Raw genomic sequence first — 24,511 nt, forward strand, 5'->3', positions numbered from 1 at the left:
AAACCTACTCTAGAACATGGTACGCCATAGTGGAGTAGGTCAATTTCCACACAGAAAAAACTAAACAAGTAGAGGACACATTATAAGAATTTTTTGACACTAACTATTGTATGTAATATTGTAATTTATCTAATATTTTGAATTTTGTGTAATTGATGTTGTAGTTTTAGTTTTTTTTGGGGAGATAAACATTTATTTATTTATTTTATTTATTTATTTTATTTATTTATTTTATTTATTTATTTTATTTATTTATTTTATTTATTTATTTCTATTTTAATGGTTTGGAAAAAGGCGAACTGACATCAACCATCATTCCAAGTAGCCTACTGATCTTATTTTAAAAGTTCAGTGAGAGTAAATCATTAGATCATAAGGTGACTGTAATAAAAAACATGGCTAAGATATTTCAAGACTTCAATACACAACTTGCTATAAAGGGTAATATTCTAGAAGAACAGTAGCGTTTCATTGTTTCTCACAAGGGATTTGAGGCAGATAACGAAACATTCATGGAAAATGAATGGATACAATAATGAATACAAAAAAATGAAATGAATACAATAACCAATAAATGTTCAGTTAATCACTTGATAAATGTCCTTGTTCAATTATTAACACTGTACAAAAAATCGTTTTTCATTATATTCAAGAATGCCCGCTTCGTATTACTAACTCTATGTAATTGTCCGAGTATCTTGAAACGATTCTTCCCTAAACAATTTGAAAATTACAAATATTAGAATATGATGCCACTACACAATTAAAGAACTGTTCAGTAATCCATGATCTATGGTCGTAAAAAAGAAAAAATATCACATTACAAGCCAATAGAATAGGGAGAAAATCATTGGACTATTCAAAATACAGAGCTCAGAAGTGGCAGAACTAGAAGTGGCAGTGGTGTAGAAGTAGGAATGGTGATAGAGAGTGTGCCTGACCTTTTAAACGATGATAAAAAAGATAATTTTGAATAAAATTTAGAATTTAGAAATAGGCCGACACATCTAGAAAATACCTGTGTCTATACCTAATTCATGCAGGTGAACGGGCTAGAGTCAAGAAAACTTCAATTAATCTTGCCATGCCTGATTTAGTAGGTTTCTACTATAAACTAACACTACACTTTGAAATAATTAAAAAAAAAAATACAAACAACTTCAATAAACATTGGCAACTAAAATCGAACAACAGAAACAACAATTTCATGTTACTTTGTTGACATTCTTCATCTGATTTGGGGGCGCATTACTATCCCTCATTTAGATAGCAATACGTCACAAAACCAAACAATATCAGTCATAAAATAACAAATTAATTTCAACATGAAATTACTCAAGAAAGAAAAGCCCGTTGAACCCCAGATTTCGTCGATAGTAACCCATATAACCCATTTCATAATAATTTTGAATCCCCACTTTTGATTGACATTCTCGAATGAACCTTTGTTTCACTACACTGCACTTTCGTTGGTCTGTACGTTGCTTTATCGTCGGGGTTACAGTACCTTGTTTTTGGCGGTGAACTTTTACCGGTTGAATTTGGCTTGACGGCGACGTCCTCTTACGTCCCTAGACCTGTCGTCTGAACGGGTGTCTTGAAGCGGTGTTACATAAAGTTGCGGAACCAAAGGGGTGGTACATGAAGTTGGTTTGGGGACACACATGAACCGCTGTGAATAAATGTATTACAGCATTAATTTCCAACTCTTCCTACAATTCATCAAAAGCTAAAACAAGAGTTATCTATTGATTACAATTAATTAAATTCTCTCATTCTATTTGAATCCTCATTTCATATAGATTTTTATCTTTAAACTACTGATTCTTTGTATCAGAATTAATGAATCTTTCTTCACAAATAATTCAAAAGTTCTGTTATAATTTAATAAATTAGCGTTCAGTTAAAAGCCTTAACGCCATGAGAAAACACAGTCAGAAAAATATAAAATTGAGTCTTAAACTCAATATGAACATAATCTTGAAAATTTCATTCCAATTTAAAGGCTATCTTCCTGACTTTCAGCAATACTCTACGATAATATATATCCAGAAACAATAACTCAAATGTAACGTAACTGAAAACTTTCTATACTTCTCTAGAAAAAAATTTATAATTATCTTCCATCACTAATAAAATCAAAAGGATTATTCTCAATCAATATTATTAACTTGAAAAATAACAGGCTTTGTCAATACAATACTCTTATGGAAGTCTCAATCAATTAAATTCCCTAAATTATATTTTAACCTTATTTTACGTACCTTAGCGGTTATTTGAAGAAACAATTATTCGTACATGATTAAGAAACACAATTAAACCTTTCAGGACATGGCACTACTAGAAAATTTAAACTTTAATAAAAATAAAACCAGCTCCTACATTAACTAATGATATAAACTTGCAAACCTGCCCAAAAACGGCGAAACATAATGACTACATCTTTACTCTCACAGTGCTCCTAGCAAAGTGTCCTCCGAAACGTAATCTGGTCTCTCGCCTGGGGAATCCCCCCACTACTGTATTTAGAAACAGGTCTCCTATTGGGCGAAGGGAATCAATTTGACCAATCGTCGCGTGGCTTCTAGAGCCTTCGGACCAAATAGTAACTGCAAAATCGGTAGTTTGTTATAATTTCAATGCTTGCTGTTTTCCAACTTATCGCACTCTATGTCGCGACAGGAAGGCTAAGTTTTAGAGATAATTCCATAATCTACATTCCTCGGCGACTCGGAGCCACAATTTTTAAATATCTATCATGGGAAACTCGAAGTCATGGTCGTTCATAATAGAGAGAGAAAATAATTTATTTCGCTAACTCACTTACAATAATGGCTCTAGTCTATTGCGTATTAAATTTACTATTATAACTTGGGAAAAGGCCTGAATTAAAAATAGTGCTCGGCACAAGAGGAGTATGAGATCGGGCATCAAGAAAAATATGAACATTCAGGAGTAAATGACAGTAATTTGTACTCACAAATTACAACTTCTGTATGGCAGGAATTGTGTTAGTGGAATCCTTTCAGTAACTTATTAGAAAAGACTGTATACAAGAATGTGTCTTCAATTGAAACTTATTTCTGCGACTATAATATCTGTATATGAGTGAAATATCTTGAACAAGGAATTCCGCCTCAAATTGGTATGTAAAAGCTCTTCCTTTTGCCATCCTTGACTGGAATGAGGACTTGACGATCACTGGTGTGAGAGAAATGGGAAAAAGACAAGAAGAAGAAACACATGCGAGTTGGGGAAGTGAAAGGAAATAATGAGGTAGTGGTGAAGAAGGAGAAGGATAAGGAAAGGAATGGGAGAAGTAAGATGTGGAATAGGGGAAAAGGAGTGAAGAGCTAGGAGAAGTAGAACTATGGAGAGTACATGAAATGAGATTACTGTATATTGGCAGGAAAAAGTTATGACGGAAGAGAAGAAGAAAAAGGATGAGAGTCGGAAAAACTTGATAACAAGGCAAATGAGGAACAGAATTAAGGGAGAAAGAAGGGAGCGTGAATAGATGAAAAAAGAGAGAGAAAGAGAATGAGGAAAAATGGGAAACATCAAACCCAAAACAAATTGAAAGTATTTGATGGGAGAAGAAGGAGAAGTTGAATGGAGAATAAACTGGAGTGCGGAAGTTCTAGAAGAAGTGTAGAAAAGAGAAGAAAGTGGAATGAGAAGGAAAACTGGTGGGAGTCGTAGAAGGGGAAGAGAAGGGAAAGCAGAGAAAGGAGAGGAGAAGGTGAATGAAAAAAAGGAGAAGGTAGATGACGATCTAGTAGTAAAGAAGATTGGTCCATTAGAAGAAAAGAGTGATAAATTACGGGAAGGGTGGTTCTGAGAGAGAAAGAGATGGAGGATAAGAGGAAGAAAATGTGTGAGAGACATACAGTGAAAGAGAGAGTAAGGTGTGAGATAGAGAGCGGAAGTTCGTGAGATGAGCGAATAGAAGATTAGGCCGGCACAGTTAGTAGGAAGTGTGAGGAGTACACAAAATCTTCTTAAATAAGTAATGAAGACTTCACAGCATGAAGAAGAATAGGGCTGGTAGTCGTATTTCGCATCAGGCATCACCAGCAGAAGCAGTCAGCTTAGCGCGGCTTGGATGAGCTTCTTGCCATTGTTGCAAATTTCGTGTCAATAAATCATCGTGCTAGAAATGTGGATAGGAATACCGAATGCAGCTCCTGTACTGTGTACTTTCTATTGTACAGCAGTTGCGAGGATTTACGTAGAGATTTTGTATGAAGTTTAGGATATTGAGCTTGCAAAAACTGTGTGTAGCCCTGAGGATGGTTCATGTTTTTGTTTTTGCTTGAAATGCTTTTGAAAACTAATGGATGGCTCATGGAATGAAGGAGAAGGGAGGTATACAAGAGGCCGAATGGGAATTGGTCATATAGAAGCTGGAAATAATAGTCATTAGATTATACATGGCTAGCGGGGCACCCGTGCTTCGCTACGGGAATTGAAAGATAAGATTATTTTGTGAACCATTTATAATCTAAATTTTACCAAAATTGTTATAATCGTTTTTGAGATTAGGCCACAACTTGGCATGAAAACTATTGAGTCAAATCATTCGATTGATCATTGATGTGTTGGAAGTGCTCTGTAGAATAGTAGTCCAATTGCAGCGAACTTTGTAGAATATTGGGCGGGGTTCAAGAGTCAACCTCGACTTTATTCATTGACAATAATTAATATTTCCCTTTGACAGTTATCAAATTAGCAGTGATCATGTTATTTTTGTTTTTGCTTGATGCAATTGAAGATTAAATTCCAAATTAAGTTGATTCGGAATTTGATGACTCTGGTATCCATGGATCTCTTGCTTATTCTGGAATTTTTGGCATAGCCTGTCGCTTACTTTTCGTTTCACTTATCCAAAAGTGTAAAAGCTGCCAATCCACTGATTCTTTCTTCCATGGAAGTCCATTCATACATAAGAGTCCATTCATAATAGCTAGTATAACATTTATTGTGGCTGATTTCTCATGTCCTAAACTTTACCATCATAAAAAATATTGAAGTGGGATCATTTGAATGCGAATTTTCATAAATCTGGATAGAGTTCATTCACTTTGATTGTTGACTACCATTCTTTCTTTCTGATCCTAGCTTGGAACCAAAAGCTTAGGGATGGGAATTTGGATGTAATCTAACATTTAACTCAATTTTATTTCTATCCAAATTGAAAACTTTAGTATTTACTTGTGATCTATCAATAATATCAATAGGTTTGTCTTGTGTCATGTAATGACATCATGAAGGGGAATGGTAGCAGCTGATGGAATATAATGTTTATTTCGATTTAGTTTTCAGCTGATTTTGAAACATGGAAATATCAGGCCCAGTAGCACAAAACCATGTTCAATTCCAATCAGGATTAAATTTCATGAGAATTGATCAGAGCAGGGCTTTTTTTCAATAGATGGCTTCTCTCATTGGTTCTCGTGGTATTTAGTCCAGAAAAGGAAACAGTGCAACTGGCTCTCTCAAGGCCATGGCTGCGTACAAACATAGAGCAACAGAGGAACCAATACAACAGAAGCTGAAGAAATTAGTCACATTTCTATCACCTCACAATGAACATTACATTCAACTACCATATGTTTGGAGAGATTGATTATAAATTTCTTTTGCTATCATCCTGTTACTTTCTGAACCTATTATACCAGATAGTATAATAGTACAATGTTTTAAAATAAGGTCGCCAAATTTGGTAACTCAACTACAGCTATTATAATCTTTTTCATTTGCTTACACTCTCTTACGTTTTCAACAGACTATGGAAAACTTTTTTCTGATCAGCTGCTACTTGAGGGACCAATAATCCTTTCTCAAGGAGCTTCAGCGAATTTTCCCAGAGTTGAGACCTGTTCCATAATAATGTTTTTTTTTCGCAAACTCACAATATTCCTGATTTAATCAAAATCGTTAGAGCCGTTTTCGAGATCCGTCCGACATACATACATATCCACAAATACACATATTCAAACAGAAATTATTGCTTACTAAATATAATTGACAATAATGATGATGATTTCATTCAATGAGAGTTTATTTCACATGATAATAACAGCTGGTATCAAAAGCAAAAATGCCAAACATGATTGAAATTGAAACAGTAGCAATCATCAACATTATTATCTTCATCTGATCAAAAGTAACCAAATTATAGTAAGATTCACATCAATGTGTCAGCATTGTTTGAATGGGGAGCATTGATGCTATTAATGAGGTACCATACTGACAGTCAACGAACTGTTCTGCATATTCTCCAATATTTATAACGAAAGCTACCTCCTATTTTCTTTGCTAAAACAATCAATGTTTGAGAATGATATTGATGCATGGGAAAAGCGCCTTACTTCTTTGGAAGATATCAATTTCTACATTAGGAAAAGGAACAACAGCTATTTGGCAGTTTTGATAAATAACCCCTTTCTTTCGCCCAAGTTAAATTTTGGCCGAATTTCCTCATTCTTTGCAAACAGATTCCACAACGGACACTTCTGAAGTTTTAAAAATACCCTCCATAATATATCATACTGAATTATTAAAATTTCATCGAAATTGTTAAAGCAGTTATCGCGATCGGATATACAAACAAAATTAAATTAGTCTTGATAGAATAGGATCAATTGATAGAAGCAACTCCCGTCATAAAAGTTTGTTTTATGAAAAATAAAAACTATCTATAATCCCAGGAATAGCTCCGATTGAAGCAGCAGTGCCCAATCAATTTGTTCTCGATAAATGCATTTAAATTAGTTCTTCAACTTGGTGCTAACCTAATGAAGTCATTTCAACTTAATGCCAACCTGTCAAAATTACAAATTTAGTTGCCAGTTAACAACTGTTTCGAAGAGGTACTCTCTTTAGATTATAGATCTATAATAACATATGATATGGACATTTCTATTTAATTAAGAGATTGGGAGAAGAAGAATATACATGCTAAAATACGAACTCTAAACCCTTAAAAACCACCCTTAGAGTTGAAATATCGCCAAAAGATTTCTTAGTGAGCAGGATTTAAGGGAGCTATATTCCAAGTTTTGTTGCAATCCATCCAGTAGTTTTCCAGAAATCGTGGTCAGTGAGTCAGTGAATCAGTGAGATTTTTATAAGTATAGATTGAACATTTTGAAATAAATCATGTAATTTACTACAACGTTTTGCGAATATTTTGTTCTGAAATTATCATGATTACTTCAAGGATGTATAATTACAAACTTTTCTTATCACAATAAGATTTATTCTACGTGAAAACTTCAATTTCCCATTTAAAGTGTTGCATTATCTTACAAAAATATCTTAGTGTGAAAAGTGTGAACATATTTTTAATAGGCGTGTTATGGTGATTCTCTATAGACGGTTGTAAATGAATGTAATGTTGAATGTGTAAAATTATAATTAGAGAGGACCTAGACCTTTCTGTCAAATTCTCCTTTCAGCCAAAGGTGACGTGAAAGTTCACCATAAAAGAGATTGGTATAGTACTCAATCCATTAATTTTCATCAAATTTGAGAATAGAATAAACTATAGAAATTATGAAGAAAGAGGAAAATTCCTTAAAAATTTTAATGAAGAGTTTCAGAATAATAAAGTTGATCAAATAGAAAATGAATAAAAACTCTTTTGGAAAAAATTTAGACCTGTTTTGATTGATCTGGTTCCCTTTTGCTTCCTTTGTGACTCTTCTTCCCATCTTGGGAAGTGGTGTGGAGTCCCCAATTCATCAAATAAAACATTGGTTACAAATGTTGATAGATTAATGAATTGTAATTAAATAATATTCTCTGCTCGATATAAATTATGGAAACTCCTATCGCCTATAATAATCAAATAATGATTAGTCACAGAAGGTGCAGGCTCTCTATACTTTCCTATTCATCACAATACCAAGAAATATTTTCTGTAACTCCTTCAGAATTTCAAGAAAGACTTTCCGCAACAGAATAACTCTATAACCAATTGTATCCACTAACATTGTATCAGCTGACATTGTCTATCTGCATTTTTATTGTAGTCATTCAATTCATGATATTAGCATGAATTAATAATAATCATTCCAAAAACTATTCCATCACTTCAGCTTGAAATTTAAATCCTCATTTAATTAGAACTCTCTTATCGGAAAAATAATGTTACAATGCTGTCTTCTAGTCTCATAAGACTGAATAGTATTGCATTTAGGAATAAGAAACGCTCATGACATTCATTTTCAATAATCACTTTCCAAACGATTAAATATATGATTATCATAATCATGTTGATACGAATAATATCAAGAGAATCAGTTTTCACTCTGCTGGAGTTTGAAGTACAATCGGCAAGTGAAACGCAGTCGTAATATTCCAAATGAAGTTAGTTACACTATTAAGGTAAACAAGCGTCACTGGCTCACTCAAGTATGAGCAAGTATATTAAACTGCAAGTTGTGAAGAGCTTTTCAGAACTTATATGCTGAATGATGGAACGTATGGTAGGATTGGATAAATATATGCATAATCTTGGGTATGTATGTATTTTATTGTGATACATATGAATATAACTCCCTGCTAAAATATTGAATATATAGAAATTAGATGGATACATATAATGTACAGATGAGACAGAGTTGCCTGAAAGTGGAAAAATATGTACGGGATCGTTGTATATATACGGTATATTATTATCCATATAATATTATATAATTTTGTGACGAAATATTTGAGTATAGAAACTTGGAGACGTTTCGAGGAGCTGAGAAAATCTGTCCTTCAAAACTTATCTCCAGATTTGCATTGTCCTTAATCCCTGCTTTGTTCTACATCCCGTTTTCAATGAAAAGCGCATTTTTCCGCTAAGAAGGAAACTTTCTCTATTCCGTTGGAAAGTTTTTCCTTTTTTCTTCTCGTCCACGGTTCGAGCTCTCTTTTTCTCTCTGATTTAATCTTTCTCTTCTCCTTTGTTCTGTATGCGTTGTGCGAGATAAACTCTGTAGAATAGAATAAAATTACGTACTAATTAAAGCTATTGAACGTCGCCTCTGTGCTGGATTTGAATAGGGAGTTGGGTCGCCTCAGCCTCACCTCAAATATCCTTTTTGATCACTTTCCTTTTCTACTTTACCTCTTTATTCTTCTCTTTCAATCATTCCTTACCACAATATTCACATTGTTCTTTCTCTCCTTTCTTCTCAATCATCTTTTTCCTATCATCTTCTTCCTAATATTTTTTTTCATATTTTGCTCTCAACTAGTTTTTCTCATGCATTTATTATTAGTTATATTCGATGTCTTGTCATCTATTGATTTTTTTTGTCAGCTCTACTTTTCCTATACTCGTATCAATCGAATAATCTGAGAAAACTCAGCAAGCTTCTAATGTATCGTTGTAGAATAATAATGTCGTTTATAGAAAATATTACTTCAAAGCACATGGAGAACGTAGAGTTGTATCTAGGTAAAATTTCAGTATGGAGAAGTGTTGAGGGTTTCTGGAATGAAAAAATACAAGATTTAGAATAGAATAGAATAGAATAGAATAGAATAGATTTTTATTCCTTTAAGTATAAAAACTATACAATCGGAAACGTCATAATCTTATATGCATTACAATGATAATCTTACAATGATAATAAATCTAACAGACATTCAATAATAATCACATAATAGGCAATCAAAATATACAAGTCATGAAAGTTTATATAATAGTTCACACTTATTTAAGATTCACTCTAAATTCATTGCTCATGTTGAGGAATTCAGTCAATGAGTAAAGCGGATTTTCTGTCAAAAGTGTTCTCATTTGACGTTTAAACTGAGCAACAGATATTTCTCTTACAAAAAACGGAAGCTTATTGTAAATTTTTATAGAAATTACTCTTGAACTGATCTGAGTTCTCCTCAGCCTGGAGAATACTTCAATACACTGTCTGTACCTTGTATTATGCTGGTGAAAATTCACCCTACGTAGGAAAGAGTTAAAATTCATTTTCACTTCCATAGCTAGTAAAAATACAAATAAGCTATAAATTGTCATTAATTTCTGTTCTACAAAAATTGGCCTACAAGGTTCTAAGTAGTCTGCATTACCAACAATTCTCAAAGCCTTCTTCTGAAGGAGCAAGATTTTTTGTACATCAGTAGCACAACCCCACAATGATAAACCATATGCAAATGTACCTTGAAAGAATGCTGTTGTCATTGATAGTGGACTCTAAGCATTTATCCATTGGAATACCGATATATATTGAGGATCAGAGCACTCTAGTGAAGTGACGATTATAGGACAGTAGAATTATTCGTAATATGTACTCCTTGTATAATATATTTGGAAGCATTAATGATTTTATTCTTGATTTGAAGAAAAAAGATTGGGAAGAGTTGAAAACGCAGGAAAACACTCAATAACCGCCGATCATGGGCGGAACTTAGGCGAAACTTTAGGCGGAACCAGAGAAAACTACAGCTGCGTACACATATACGCGCCTCCAACCCGCACCGAGCACGCTCCGCTCTCGTACCGCCCTCGTTCCTCCATCGCACCACAGTCGCTCCGCCCCCGCTCTGCAGTGGCACCCATCATGAACGTTACGGAAGATGTTAGATATTCTCGCGTTCCCCGGTCGAACCACTCTTGCTCCCCGGTCGATCATCAATCGCTCTGCTGGAGTGACGTTCGGTTGCGGAGCAGAGCGAAAGTCTGTACGCACCTTTAGATTCAAGTCGACGGTTTGGCATTTCTCTTAATGTTTAAATGTTTGAATGTTTGAATGTTTGAATGTTTGAATGTTTGAATGTTTGAATGTTTGAATGTTTGAATGTTTGAATGTTTGAATGTTTGAATGTTTGAATGTTTGAATGTTTGAATGTTTGAATGTTTGAATGTTTGAATGTTTGAATGTTTGAATGTTTGAATGTTTGAATGTTTGAATGTTTGAATGTTTGAATGTTTGAATGTTTGAATGTTTGAATGTTTGAATGTTTGAATGTTTAAATGTTTATATGTTGCGCATTTACGGCGAAACGCGGTAATAGATTTTCATGAAATTTGACAGGTATGTTCCTTTTTTAATTGCGCGTCGACGTATATACAAGGTTTTTGAAAATTTTGCATTTCAAGGATAATATAAAAGGAAAAAGGAGCCTCCTTCATACGCCAATATTAGAATAAAAATCAGACTATTATTCATCATAAATCAGCTGACTAGTGATTACACAGATGTGTGGAGAAGCCAGTCTATTGCCGTATTTCTATAATGTCTATAGTTTCAATCAGGTACTTGTGGATGAGAATACTGCGTGAGGTCTACTGTTCACAGAACTACTAGTTTGTGTTCACTTGGATGGTTCCAAACCATTTGTGTTTGAATGGTTTTTGATCTATTTCTCCCAGAATCGAAAGGTTGTCGTTAAACTTACTCTATTATTATAGCATACCATTGACAGCAGAAAGCTGGGGATTCAACCGCAGGGTGAATTCCCGTAATAGAGAATTGCATATTTGAGTCTCTGAATAAATTGTGAAAAACAAGAGAGAAATGTTTGAAATTCGTAGAGTTGAATATTTGCTACTTTGACAATTCTCATCTACGAATCATTCTTGAAACTAGAACAAGTCTAGATCCTAGAGTGATTTCTCGAATTATTGGAAATAATTGGAATATAAAATCCCCGAGCTAACAGAAGAGACTCTTTCAATCAGAGCTACCACTGCAAACCTACCCCAATCTAAAATTTATTAAATCAAGTTGGAATAACTCGAAGGGCGCTCATTGCAAACATAGTCAGTGATCCGTGAAATTAATTTCCGTTGAATTTGTAAAATCGTTCGATCAATTCCATTGCTGATCGACTGGTCGACAATCGACAAATAGAAGCCAACATTGTTTGTCGACTCTGTTTAGAGTTATATTTGATACGATACCATATTGTTTAAAAGCTTCAATTTCTCAGTTTGTTATAGCAACTTCTTTGACGCTTTTCGTCGACTATTCTTCAACGTTTCTCATTACTACAAATTGATCACAGAGTTACAAATATACTACTCTCTTAATCAGACTACATTTTATATTATACAGAGTGTGTCACGGAAGGTGTAACAGCCAAAGATCATAGATTCAACATGTAATTCACAACTTTCAACTCCTTTTCCTCTTTTATTGAACTTATCAACATATTCAACAATAATTATTAACATAGTTATCCAATATTGTAGGTCGTCTGCAAGTCAAGATCATGTAATTGGTTCATTTGAAAAATCAGCATGAACATGATACATCCTTTTCAAGCGAGCTCCCAAAAATCTATGTGAGTGGTTGACAGAAAACAAAACTGGAGATGGTGTCACAGGTTGGATGAGTGGTGACTCATCTTTTGGGCGGATGGCACGTTCCTCTCGTAGACTCAACACTCTTCAGCCTCAAGAGACCTCTCTCAGCCCTCTCACTTTCTCCTCTCCTCTTATTATCCTCATCTTTCTTTCTTATAACCTATTTCACTTCATCCTTATTCTCTTGCTTCAACGTGCATTTTATATCCTCACCTATTCTCATTCTATATTTTATCTCACGATCCAAAAAAAACATAATATCCTACATGAATTGAGTTTTATTACACACCCACCTTTCGTTCTCCAATCATCAATCTTCTCTATTTCCTCTCTCTTTCTCTCTCTCTCTCTCTATTTGGTAGAGAGTTAGTGGGGAGGATATTTTTAATATTCTTCCCAAAGAATGGACATTGATATGTCCAAAGCTCCGCCAATTTATGTAGATGCATAACAATATGATTATTATCTATAGTTATTATATTACAAATTGCTTTTTCATATCATATACAGTTCAATAGTTATTTTCTTAGTCTATATTATGTAAATTCATCTATAACTTTGCTGTATTGTAAGCTATTGTATATAAGTGTATAAGCCAGTATATATTGTAATCTACATAAATAAAGTACTCAATCAATCTCTCTCTCTCTCTCTCTCTGATCTGATCTGATCTGATCTGATCTTGATCTTATCTACCTATATAATTATTTTACTTTATTAATTTTCTGTTTTCTCTCTCAAATATTCATAATAATTAATACTTTTACAATATTTCCATTTATAAATAAATCCTTAGTTGAATTAATGAAATTAACGTTTTGGTAGAGAGTTAGTGGGAAGGATATTTTGAATATTCTTTCCGAAGAATGGACATAGATATGTCCAAAGCTCCGCCAATTTATGTAGATGCATAACAATATTATCTTTAGTTATTACAAATTGCTTTTTCCATATCATATACAATTCAATAATTATTTTCTTGGTCTATATCATGTAAATTCATCTTTAATTTTGCTGTATTGTAAGCTATTGTATATAAGTGTATAAGTGTATATAAGTGTAATCTACATGAATAAAGTACTCAATCAATCAATCAATCTCTCTCCATCTCAACTCCAATTACACACATTCTACATTTATGTTAATCTGAACCTTAATCTCTGTCTATTTCTGTTCATCTTTTTATGAGTAATGAAAATTCAAATTAAGATTTTTGAGATTATCCTGGATTCTCTCAACGACACAATTCATGTCTTCCAACAAGCGGGTGGCACTTTCTGTGTGTTTCTCCACAACTGTGGCACTTTCTCCACAACATGGATACGATATCGTGTCGGTGTCGTATCGACGCAAAATCATTGAGTTTGGAAACAGTTTTTGTTATCTAATCACAGTAAAGCCGGTTACACACACATCGATTTTTGGACGTACGATTTTTGCCGCCTCATGAATTCTATAATATATACGAAATATATAATATAAAACTCGACAAATATCATGTGTTCTGTACGGCCATCGTTCTGTAGTAGAATTTATAAGAACGGCAAAAAATTGTACATCCAAAAATCTATGTGTGTGTAACTAGACTAAAGCCGACTTCGCACCAGAGTTGTAAACCAAGTTATCAACAAATACCTTTACTATTCACATTTCTGGACAACATTTTGTTGACAATTTTGGTGTAAACAAAGCTTATAACGGTTCTCTCTGCATCAGCGCTCTCATCTCTATTTTTTTCTCACCGCCTATCTCACACTTCTTATAATAATTTATTTCCTCCAAATACCCCTCATGTCTTTCTCTCTCCTTACTCGAAAGATCTAATCAAATCTCTTCACCTCTCTAGTTGTTAAATGTAGTCCTCACTTACAACCCGCTACTGACTCCCTTTCTCTTTCTTTCGCACACAGTTATCACTCCAGTTTCTCTCCCACATCCCACCTTCCCTCTCTTGTTGCAACCGCTTTTTCTCTCCTTTTTTCACTGTCACTCTGAGGTGAGAGGGTTGTCATTCGATTGATGGTGCCAATGCTTCTAGAAGCGATGGCTATCGGCAACCGAGTGACGTCATAAATATTGGCTGACTGCCAATAAAACCAACAACCTTTTCCCTGCTAGTCACACTGGAAAACTACTTGTCCGTTTAATCGTCTTGAAAGCTTCTGTCGTCAACCTGAGACTTTTTCTACGTTCGATTTTTAGTTTCAAGCTTATTTAAAATGCTATTCCAGAAGACAATATTATCTCATTGGATTTCAACTTTGATGCATACTTAACTTCTTCTCTTATTGGTTATTATTTAATTTTGTTCTATTTAGTTTATATTCATCAAGATTCCTACCGAAGGGTTTCTACTTCAACTCGGCAATATTTTAGGAAGAAAGTTCCATTTGGCTGGTCCACTGATAAACGCCTCAATATTCACAGAGTTGCTGGAAAATAATTATAAGTGTAATCAATTTTATTGACAACTTTTCTTTCAGTGATAGAATTATTGATACACAAATCTATGGCTGTATCCTATGCATGGCCAATCGGATGTTCTGAAAAAATACCCTTGTATAATATAATTATTCATGCATAACACATTTTACTTATTTTCCCTCATATTATTGACCAAACGAAGTCAGATTCAAGTCGACGGTTTGGCATTTCTCTTGATGTTAAAATGTTTATATGTTTATATGTTGCGCATTTACGGCGAAACGCGGTAATAGACTTCCATGAAATTTGACAGGTATGTTCCTTTTTTAAATTGCGCGTCGACCTATATACAAGGTTTTTGGAAATTTTGCATTTCAAGGATAATAAAAAAGGAAAAAGGAGCCTCCTTCATACGCCAATATTAGAGTAAAAATCAGACTATAGAATTATTCATCATAAATCAGCTGTGTAGTGGACTGCTAGTAGTTCTGTGCACAGTAGACCTCACGCAGTATACTCATCCAAAAGTACCTGATTGAAACTGATCCACACATCTGTGTAATCACTTGTCAGCTGATTTATGAAGAATAATATTCTATAGTCTGATTTTTACTCTAACATAAATTGGCGTATGAAGAAGGCTCCTTTTTCCTTTTATATTATCCTTGAGATGCAAAATTTCCAAAAACCTTGTATAAACGTCGACGCGCAATTAAAAAATGAACATACCTGTTTCGCCGTAGATGCGCAACATATAAATATATAAACATTTAAGCATTCAAACATTCAAACATTTAAACATTTAAACATCAAGAGAAATGCCAAACCGTCGACTTGAATCTAAGACCTCACTTCGCTCGGTCAATAATACTACCCGTTCAAAAACATCGAACATCTTGAAAATATATCTTTCCATCAACGTTATAGACAGTTGCAGCCAGACCCGATAACAGCGCTCACACTCACATTCCGGGACGACACGTCACGGGTACGATAGGACAGAGAGCTCTATGTTTATTTAGGTTTTTTCTAGACATTTTAAATTGATAAATTATTTATATATTTTTGAGAAAACATAACAACAGGTCAATGTAACTTACTGAGCGCGAGGTCTACTGTTCACAGAACTATTAATACACTCCAATTTCTATTCCATTTGATCACTTATTATTGATAGTGTCTGGAATATTCAAGAGTCATCATTCAACAGACTTGAAATGTTTCCACGATTTCCGGCTATTTCCATTATTATAGTTTTCAAATGGGAAAACTTTGTTAACAGTCCAGGAATAGCAGAAGTAACTATTATATTAATGGAACCAATGCTATATATAGTTCAGAGTCTCTTTCATCTATCAAGTCAATCAGTTAACATTTCTGTTTGTTCTTCATATTGAAGTATAGATTGTACATCCGTAATCACGAATTGTCCATATACAATGTATATTATATTATATACATTGCGAAAATAATCGTTTATTTAGTGTTATTTTACATTGAACTTCAACCATTCCTCATTAATAACATCATCTCTTCCTAAACAATCAATGTGAAAGCTTAGATGGAATCTCACTATTAGAACTGAAATAATCTTGTGCTGAACCAATATCAGAACTGAATGTCTCATGCTAAATAATTCACAACAGTTACAGTGATATCGTCGAACTTTGTAACAAATAACTGATTTCAACCTCCGACGTCTGAACTCGGACGACCTTCGGCATCTTACCTCTTCAAATCAATTAAGTGGTGGAGTAGCATTGAACTTAACCCTTGCAGCTATGATAGTATTCACTGTCAGCATTGGCTAAATGGGAAGCACTGCTGTTACTTATAAGGAATGCTGACAGTTTGAAGTGAATCTCACTACAGACACTCCTTGTCACTACTGTGGCAAATAGTCTGTGAAGATTATGATGACGTTCTAATTTGCTTTAGTGCTTCAGCTTGCCGCCGGTAGAGTGAGCTGACAAATTAGTTGTCAAACCACTCACTCACTTGGCTTTGATTCGCTCTGGAGCTCAGAGATCAGGACTCGGGAGAAGCGATCTAAGATCCTGGTGCTCTTTCAAGATATGCATCTAGTTGCTACTTGACATTATCATCTTGAATAATTGAATCTATGTCGGATAACAAAGTTGGAGTTTGCATTGATAATCTTGAAAGTTTTTGTTCCTTGAAAGTTGATACTATTGGTCCCTATTACTATTACTATTCTATTACTATTACTATTACTATTACTGTTATTACTATTGGTACTTATGTTCATTTTGTAAGATAGTAACAGAATAATGTCTTATTGTGGAAATAGGGTAGAATAGGCAGATAGGTCGAATTTTTTGCTTTGTGGGGTTATCCATGCTCTATTCACAATATGTTATATCTTGATACTACTGCATTCCGAGTGAATTGTATAGATGTTTTTATTGTACTAGAGGGCCGGCCAGGATAGCCAAGTCGACTAAGGCGTTGCACCCTTCAGTCTGCTAGGCTGAAACGTCAACAATGAAACGTTTGAGAGAATGCTTGAAAATCATATACACTAATTTTATTGTGTGTTGGTGTTTTTTTCAAATTCGACTGAATTCTCATTGTTTCATTTACAGATCTGACAGAGAAGGACCGTTGATTCTCTGAAATCGATGCTGTTATTGAGTCTTATTCGGATTTCAATTTCAAGGTAAGGAGCAATACTAGCAGAAACTTGAAATTTTCAAGAATAAATCATGTGAATTAAATCATCCAGCCAGTTTTAAGATATAAAAAAAATATAGATTTAATGATATTCTTCCCCAAGTTGAAAAAACCATACAAATGCTATTTTATGGAACCTTTACTCAAATTAATTTATTTTCATGTGTTTTATTTTCATAAACTGCATAATGCAGGGCATTCTACAAGCATGTACAATGCAAGAGCTGTTCTAAACAGAAAAATATTTATACAAAATATCCCAATATATGTACGGGACAATTATTCATCTATTTAATTATTTACTTATTATTACTACATATAACACAGCCTCCAGAAGAGTACCACAGGCTAAAGTACAAACCTTTATGGGGCTGTTATTATAAAAACACGGAAAGACCTCATCGTCGGGTAATTTTTAAGTCGATACAAAACATACTCTCAAATGGATTGTTTTTCAGAGAAAAATTTGGTGATGTTTTACAAAAAAAAAATAAAAATGAGAAGGCTTCATTCTAGAAAGCTCATATACGACTAAATATAAAAAAATGTTGACCTTTCCTGAGGTGCAAAACGAACAAGTAAGTTGCGGTGTAGATCGATGCCACTAAATAGTTGGCAATGATAAAAATCTGGTGTGACGCACTCACACAACTTTCCTTGCTCATTGAACTGTAAGCCCCATTCTTAAAAGAGAATAATTTATGGGAATAACATAATGATGATTGGCAGTAACATATTTGAAACTACGATCAGACTACATTATATGTGTAAATAAAAGTGTTTTCCAGAGTACTTTTTCCTTCGTGTAAATATTGTGAAATTCGATGATATTCTTTAAAAGTCGTAAAAACAGCTGTTCTACAGATGAAATATCTCGACTATGGTGTTCTTTTTATGAACTGCTCTACCTACCTACCTCATGCACGTTTCCCAAATAGGAGACTTATGCCAGTTAATAGAGCTGATGAATAACTATACAGGGTTTAAATTTGAAGAAAATCGTTAGAGCCGTTTTTGAGAAAATCGTGAAAAAAATGGTTTTTTAGTAATTATCCGCCATTTTTCTCAAGAATATTACGTAGCTCCTGCATTTTTCCCAGAAATGAGACTCATGTCAGTTGATAGGGCTTATAAATTGCTATCCATGGTATGAATCTTAAGAAAATCGTTAGAGCCGTTTTCGAGAAAACCATGAAAAACATGATTTTTTAGTGATTATCCGCCATTTTTCTCAATAATATTACGGAGCTCCTCCAATTTTCCTAGAAATGTGACTCATGTCAGTTGATAGGGCTTATAAATTGCTATCCATGGTATGAATCTTAAGAAAATCGTTAGAGCCGTTTTCGAGAAAACCATGAAAAACATGGTTTTTAGTGATTATCCGCCATTTTTCTCAATAATATTACGGAGCTCCTCCAATTTTCCTAGAAATGTGACTAATGTCAGTTGATAGGGCTTATAAATAGCTATCCATGGTATGAATTTGAAGAAAATCGTTAGAGCCATTTTTGGGAAAACCGTGGAAAACATGGTTTTTCAGTAATTATCCGCCATTTTTTCCGCCTTTTTGAATTGAATTTTATTGAATTTCTTTTTGTCGGATCCTCATGGTAAAAGGACCTTAAGTTTAAAATTTCAAATCAATCAGTCAATTAGGAATGGAGTTATCATGTTCACAGACATACACACATACACACACACACACACAGACCAACATCCAAAAATCATGTTTTTGGACTCAGGGGACCTTGAAACGTAATACGACGAAAACATGAAATTAGGGTATCTTAATTTTTTTTGGAAAGCAATACTTTCCTTACCTATGATAATAGTGCAAGGAAAGTAAAAACATTTGAAGTCATTGATATAAGTGAAATAGATATAGATTTAAATTAAGATAGACGATAAAAGGCCTAGATCTAATATCGGCCTGACGGTTCTGTTCGTAGTGAAAGTATAAAAGTGTGGTATCTATCAGTAACTTCAAAAATCATTCAGTATCATCACTTCATCATTTTTTTAACAACTTCCAATAACTTCCGTGATAAATAAGACATGAAATGAATGATTTCGACAATAATCAAGTACGAATTTCCTCTTGACAACTCTAGGATGATTCAATTTCCCACTTGAGGTATTATGATAATCAAATTTGGAAAGAGAAGTTTCGGGCTAGCGACTGTTTTCCTCCCAATATTGTAATGTTTCAGATCCAATATATGAATATGAATTTAATAACACAACAATTAATAATTACAAGCAAACACAGATTCATAAAATTCGGCTTCTATAAGAAGAAAACCACTGAAGAAGGCGAAAAAAGGGCTACAAAAAAATCGCGGACGATCAAGAGCGAAGATGTCTGGAAAAGACTATAAAAGTTTGTATCTTGGCCGACAATAGCGTTGTACATTCTTGAAATAGAGGCTTGGACCTCAGAGATTCACTTTTCTTTTTGGCATGACGATGAAGGAAGTCATCATCAGACTTGAAACAGTGTCGTAACTTCTCGTCCATCCTATATACACAGAGGAGAAGGGCCGATGTTCTAATGAAAAACTTGGCCCCTTTCGTTATCACTTTTCTTATAAAGAAAATGGGTTTCCGGCTTGGCTGAGCTGACATAACCCCGACATCATCTCCTCATTCTTCCACTTCTTCTTTTCCTTCTTCATCATTATCATCTTCTTTTTCTTCTTCTTTTCCTTTTTCTTCATCTGCTTCTCCTGTCTTCTTGTCCTTCTCCTGTCTTCTTCTTCTTCTTCTTCTTCTTCATCTTCTTCTTCTTCTCCTTCTCCTATCTTCTTCTTGTTCCTCTTCTTTTTTTCTCTTTTTCCTTCTTGTTCTTTTTCTCTTCCTTATCCTCTTGACATCATCCAATCATCACTTCGCTTATTTTCGTCTGATTCTCCTCTTCTTACTTTCTCTTTACTCATTTTTTTTCTGTTGCGACATCTTTTCTAAAAGATTTTACTACTTCGCCATTCATTTATTTATTGCAGATTCTCCTTTCTTACAACGTCTCTCTAAATATGAATTTGAATTTATTTTTCAACTTCTATGTGATAGTACTGAATAATAATCCCCCCGCTTGCTAAAAAAAATAATATCGAGTTTTGAGAGCTTTCCATTCTTCTTTCTTACTTGTTGAAAGGATTCCAATCTCAAGTTTTCATGTATGTTTGCAGTACTTTTCCATCAAATATAATCTATTACCCAATCTCATTATCGTATATTCATTAACAAAATGTATATCTAATGAACAGTAATATCATAAAAAAGAGGACGTACATTTGAATTCGGTCTATCTTTTCTAAAGAAATACCATTTTTGTATATCTATTAATATTATTGATGATGGTCAATTCTTTCAGATTAAGCAAATCAATCACGGTATTTTAGAAATTCATTCTGAATCTCAACACATTAGTATTGAAACGCTCCAAACCATATCATGAGGGTTTCAAGGGAAAACTGACTGGTGTCATGGAAATCACTAAATCTGTATGAATAAACAAATGTTGATGTTCGATGAAAGTCGATGACGATGCATAATGTATTGACTTTCTGTGAAAATTATAAATTCCATTCTGTTAAGGTGCAAACCCTGCTTCTCTGTTCAAAAATCCTGTTCTGCCGTTAACGGATAAAGTAATAAGCCCAGTACAAACAAGGAGAGGTCCAACCCAATATAGGGCCAAATCAAGGATGCTACTCCCACTGTTTGCTAGTAACTGCCTCAAGGCGTTTTGTTCTCGTCTCTCTTCCACCATTCACACTCTCTCACTGTTCTCTCTCTATTTGGTAGAGAGTTAGTGGGGAGGATATTTTTAATATTCTTTCCGAAGAATGGACATTGATATGTCCAAAGCTCCGCCAATTTATGTAGATGCATAACAATATAATTATTATCTATAGTTATTATATTACAAATTGCTTTTTCATATCATATACAGTTCAATAATTATTTTCTTAGTCTATATTATGTAAATTCATCTATAATTTTGCTGTATTGCAAGCTATTGTATATAAGTGTATAAGCCAGTATATATTGTAATCTACATAAATAAAGTACTCAATCAATCAATCAATCACTGTTCTTTCTATTTACTTTTTTTTTATTTTGTACGATTTCGATGTATGTAACACGCACTATCTTGTTCCATTTCTTAATATAGCTTTGATATACTGAATGGGAAATGACCTCCCATGTTAATATTCTGATCCTATGAATCTACGAATAATCACTATCTACTGTCTTGAAATGAAAATAATACTGACAAGTATGCTAAAAGATTCTAACAAGACTACGAAGTTTGGATGAACACGAAGAATTTGCACACAAAATAGATTTCCTTTCAATGAGTTGTCACACTAATGGATATTGAAAAGTGAAAACGACTCTCTCATATAAATGCAAGAGATTAATTTGGAATTGATTGTAACAGTGGAGTCATTCCTCTCCAGGATATTCGAGGAGCAATTGAGTTATTTTTGTAATAGGGACTTAGTTTGAAATAGAAACTTCTTCAATAGCAAATCCTTCGTGGAGTAGTCAGAACGAATGATAGACTTTTCTTCTGCTTTCTCTTGAAATATTTCAATATTCTCTTCAATTGATTTGCGCTCTCCTTCATCATACAATTATTCCTCTCTTCCGTCTCACAGTATCCATTCTCTCTTCTTATCTTTCACTTCCCTTTATTATGGTTACCTTGCTGCTTTCCGTACCTGCTGGCCCGTCCACTGATTCAGTGTTCACTCACTATTCCCCACCTTGTTCACCCACCTTCTTCCCTATGTTCGTTCTATATTCTTCATGTCTCAATCCATACCTCTCACTTACCCCTCATTCTCCACATCTTTTCCTCCATCAGTTCCTAATAGACTCTCTCTATTCCTATAATTCCTTCTCCCTCTCTTTCTCTCTCACTAACCAGCCTCTTTTTCCATGTTCTCTCACATTTCATACATTTCAAATCACATTCTTTTCACTCCCTTTCTTTCAATCGATTCCTTTCTATTCAACTGTCTCTTCTCCTCATCAACTTCCTTCTTCATCTCCATTCTCTCTCCATCTCACTTTTCCTCACCTCTTCAACCATCACTATGTTTCTATTCTTAATTTATCACTATCAAATCTCACAATTTCTCGTCAAGTCACATCATTTTTGGTCTTTTCCTGCTGTGTTACGTTTTGCACTTCCTATTCTTCCATTCTCTCAATCTTCAACTTTTGATTTACTATTTCGTTACCATGGTAAGCTTACAACATACCTTTTCAACTTCCTCTGGTTTTGTCATACGCTCTCACTCTATTTCTTCTCCTCCCTCTCCATCTTCCTTTCTCTACAAATATCGTGCCATCCACTATCGCAATTCGTCCTTTTCTTGAATTCTTATTTCATCTCACTCGCTTACTATCGTTCTCTTGCTCTCTTTCTCTCCATCTCATACATAATGGAATATAACGACTCGTTTGCATCTCGTAAAAGTCAGCTCTCTTGACTTCTTGTTGGACACAAAATCCCTCAGCAATTGACGTGCGTTCCTTCCACCCCGGCAGCTTACACTTTTAATGGAAAATTTTCTCTCGATCGCTCTAAATTTATAAGTTTTGATGGCAGCAGACGAGCGAACACGTGTTGATTGGAATCAGAAAATTGAATTTCAACAGACTGCTGATGCTTCAATGCAACTTCACAACGAATCGGTTACAAGCCGGCTACGTAAATATGGTGTAATCCACTGCAAACTGTCAGCTTCGATTGAATGGGGAGCGTTGGTGTCATTCATAAGGAATGCTGACTATTTTCACTATCGAAAGAACGTCAAGTCTCATCATTTGTATTTTGCAGCGAAGTTGGTGTCAGGACTTGAAAGATGCTTTCGAATAATTCAACTTCTTACAGCTTTCAGATTCATTCATGTAGTTCTTCAACTACTGAATGATTCCTACGTATGAATATATTTGTAAGTTTATGATTGAAAAGGAAGTACAGTTTATTATAGCTCGGAAACAGAGTTTGCCCGTGATTATTTTCAAATGTTCCATAGTGTTGTAAATCAAGTAGTGACGAGATTGCTCCACAATTAAAGCATCTTATTATCTCCAACCTCCTTGATCAATCACAGCTATGATCATATTTGAGAGAAATATAATATAAACTAGAATATGGAATTTTCAGATTTTTTCGCAAAAAGCCATTTCTGTACTTCTGAACTATTCAAAGGTATAAGTTTATCCAATTCTATAAGGTTCTCAGTGGAGCGAACTGCAGTTAGTCTACATCTTAAATGATTAAATGTCCTATAAATTAATAGACGACAATTAACAATAGACACAATATGGATGTTATCAAGTTGGTGTTTACTTGGTAAAAGTTAGATGCACTTAATAGACTAACTAGACTAATAGGATATGAACTACAGGCTTAAATAGTACATGGAGGACATTAGCAAAACAATATTTGAGAAGGGAGCTATTTATGTTTATTCTCTTCTTTGTAGTTTGATAATAGTAAGAATATGTTACATAAACACAAACTAACGATACAATTTCCTGAAAAGGAAGGTAGGTTACACATGGAGGGATATCTCTCCAAAACCACTAAAGGATTTATAAGATACCCTTTACCTTTGATGCTTCATATTTCGTTTGAATACTTCATTCCACAACATTATATGGGGGTTATTCTGGTGATGTCACATTTCGTATATGTGATGTACAGTGTACATACACAATATGATGACAGCTCATGCTTCCAACTTTCTCCTAGCCTTAGTGTTTGGTCCGTTGTCATGACAACAGGGGTCTTTCTCCCTAATAGGGTTGCCGTGGAGGGAGGGAGGAAGAGGGAGTCTGTCCCTTGGCTGCTGGCTGTGACAACATCCCTGAATCCCTGAATCTGGCTGTGTTATACTTCAACGAGCAATTACTCGCCACGTTTAGCATCTTACAAGACATCTACATCTTCCTGTTTTGACAACATGACTATGCAGACAATCTACTAGCCTTTTCACTCTTTTCAACTTTCTCTCTCTCTCGTTTATTGTCACTTTC

At 34.4% G+C, this 24,511-nt stretch overlaps 1 protein-coding gene across 18 annotated transcripts in view; it reads left to right on the forward strand.

Moving 5' to 3' along the window:
* Positions 1–24,511, forward strand: part of LOC111046312 (beta-3 adrenergic receptor) — a 268,205-nt gene that overhangs the window by 126,625 nt on the left and 117,069 nt on the right. For all 18 annotated transcript variants that reach the window (XR_005572386.1, XR_005572378.1, XR_005572375.1 and 15 more), the window contains one exon: positions 17,359–17,432. Coding sequence is in view for 1 of the 18 variants with exons in the window: in XM_039437100.1 (XP_039293034.1) it covers positions 17,359–17,389 (31 nt within the window). In the remaining 17 variants the exon portion in view is untranslated. The remainder of the gene's footprint in view (positions 1–17,358; positions 17,433–24,511) is intronic.

This window comes from Nilaparvata lugens, chromosome 10 (assembly GCF_014356525.2).
Source record: "Nilaparvata lugens isolate BPH chromosome 10, ASM1435652v1, whole genome shotgun sequence".
Classification (NCBI taxonomy): Eukaryota; Metazoa; Arthropoda; class Insecta; order Hemiptera; family Delphacidae; genus Nilaparvata; species Nilaparvata lugens.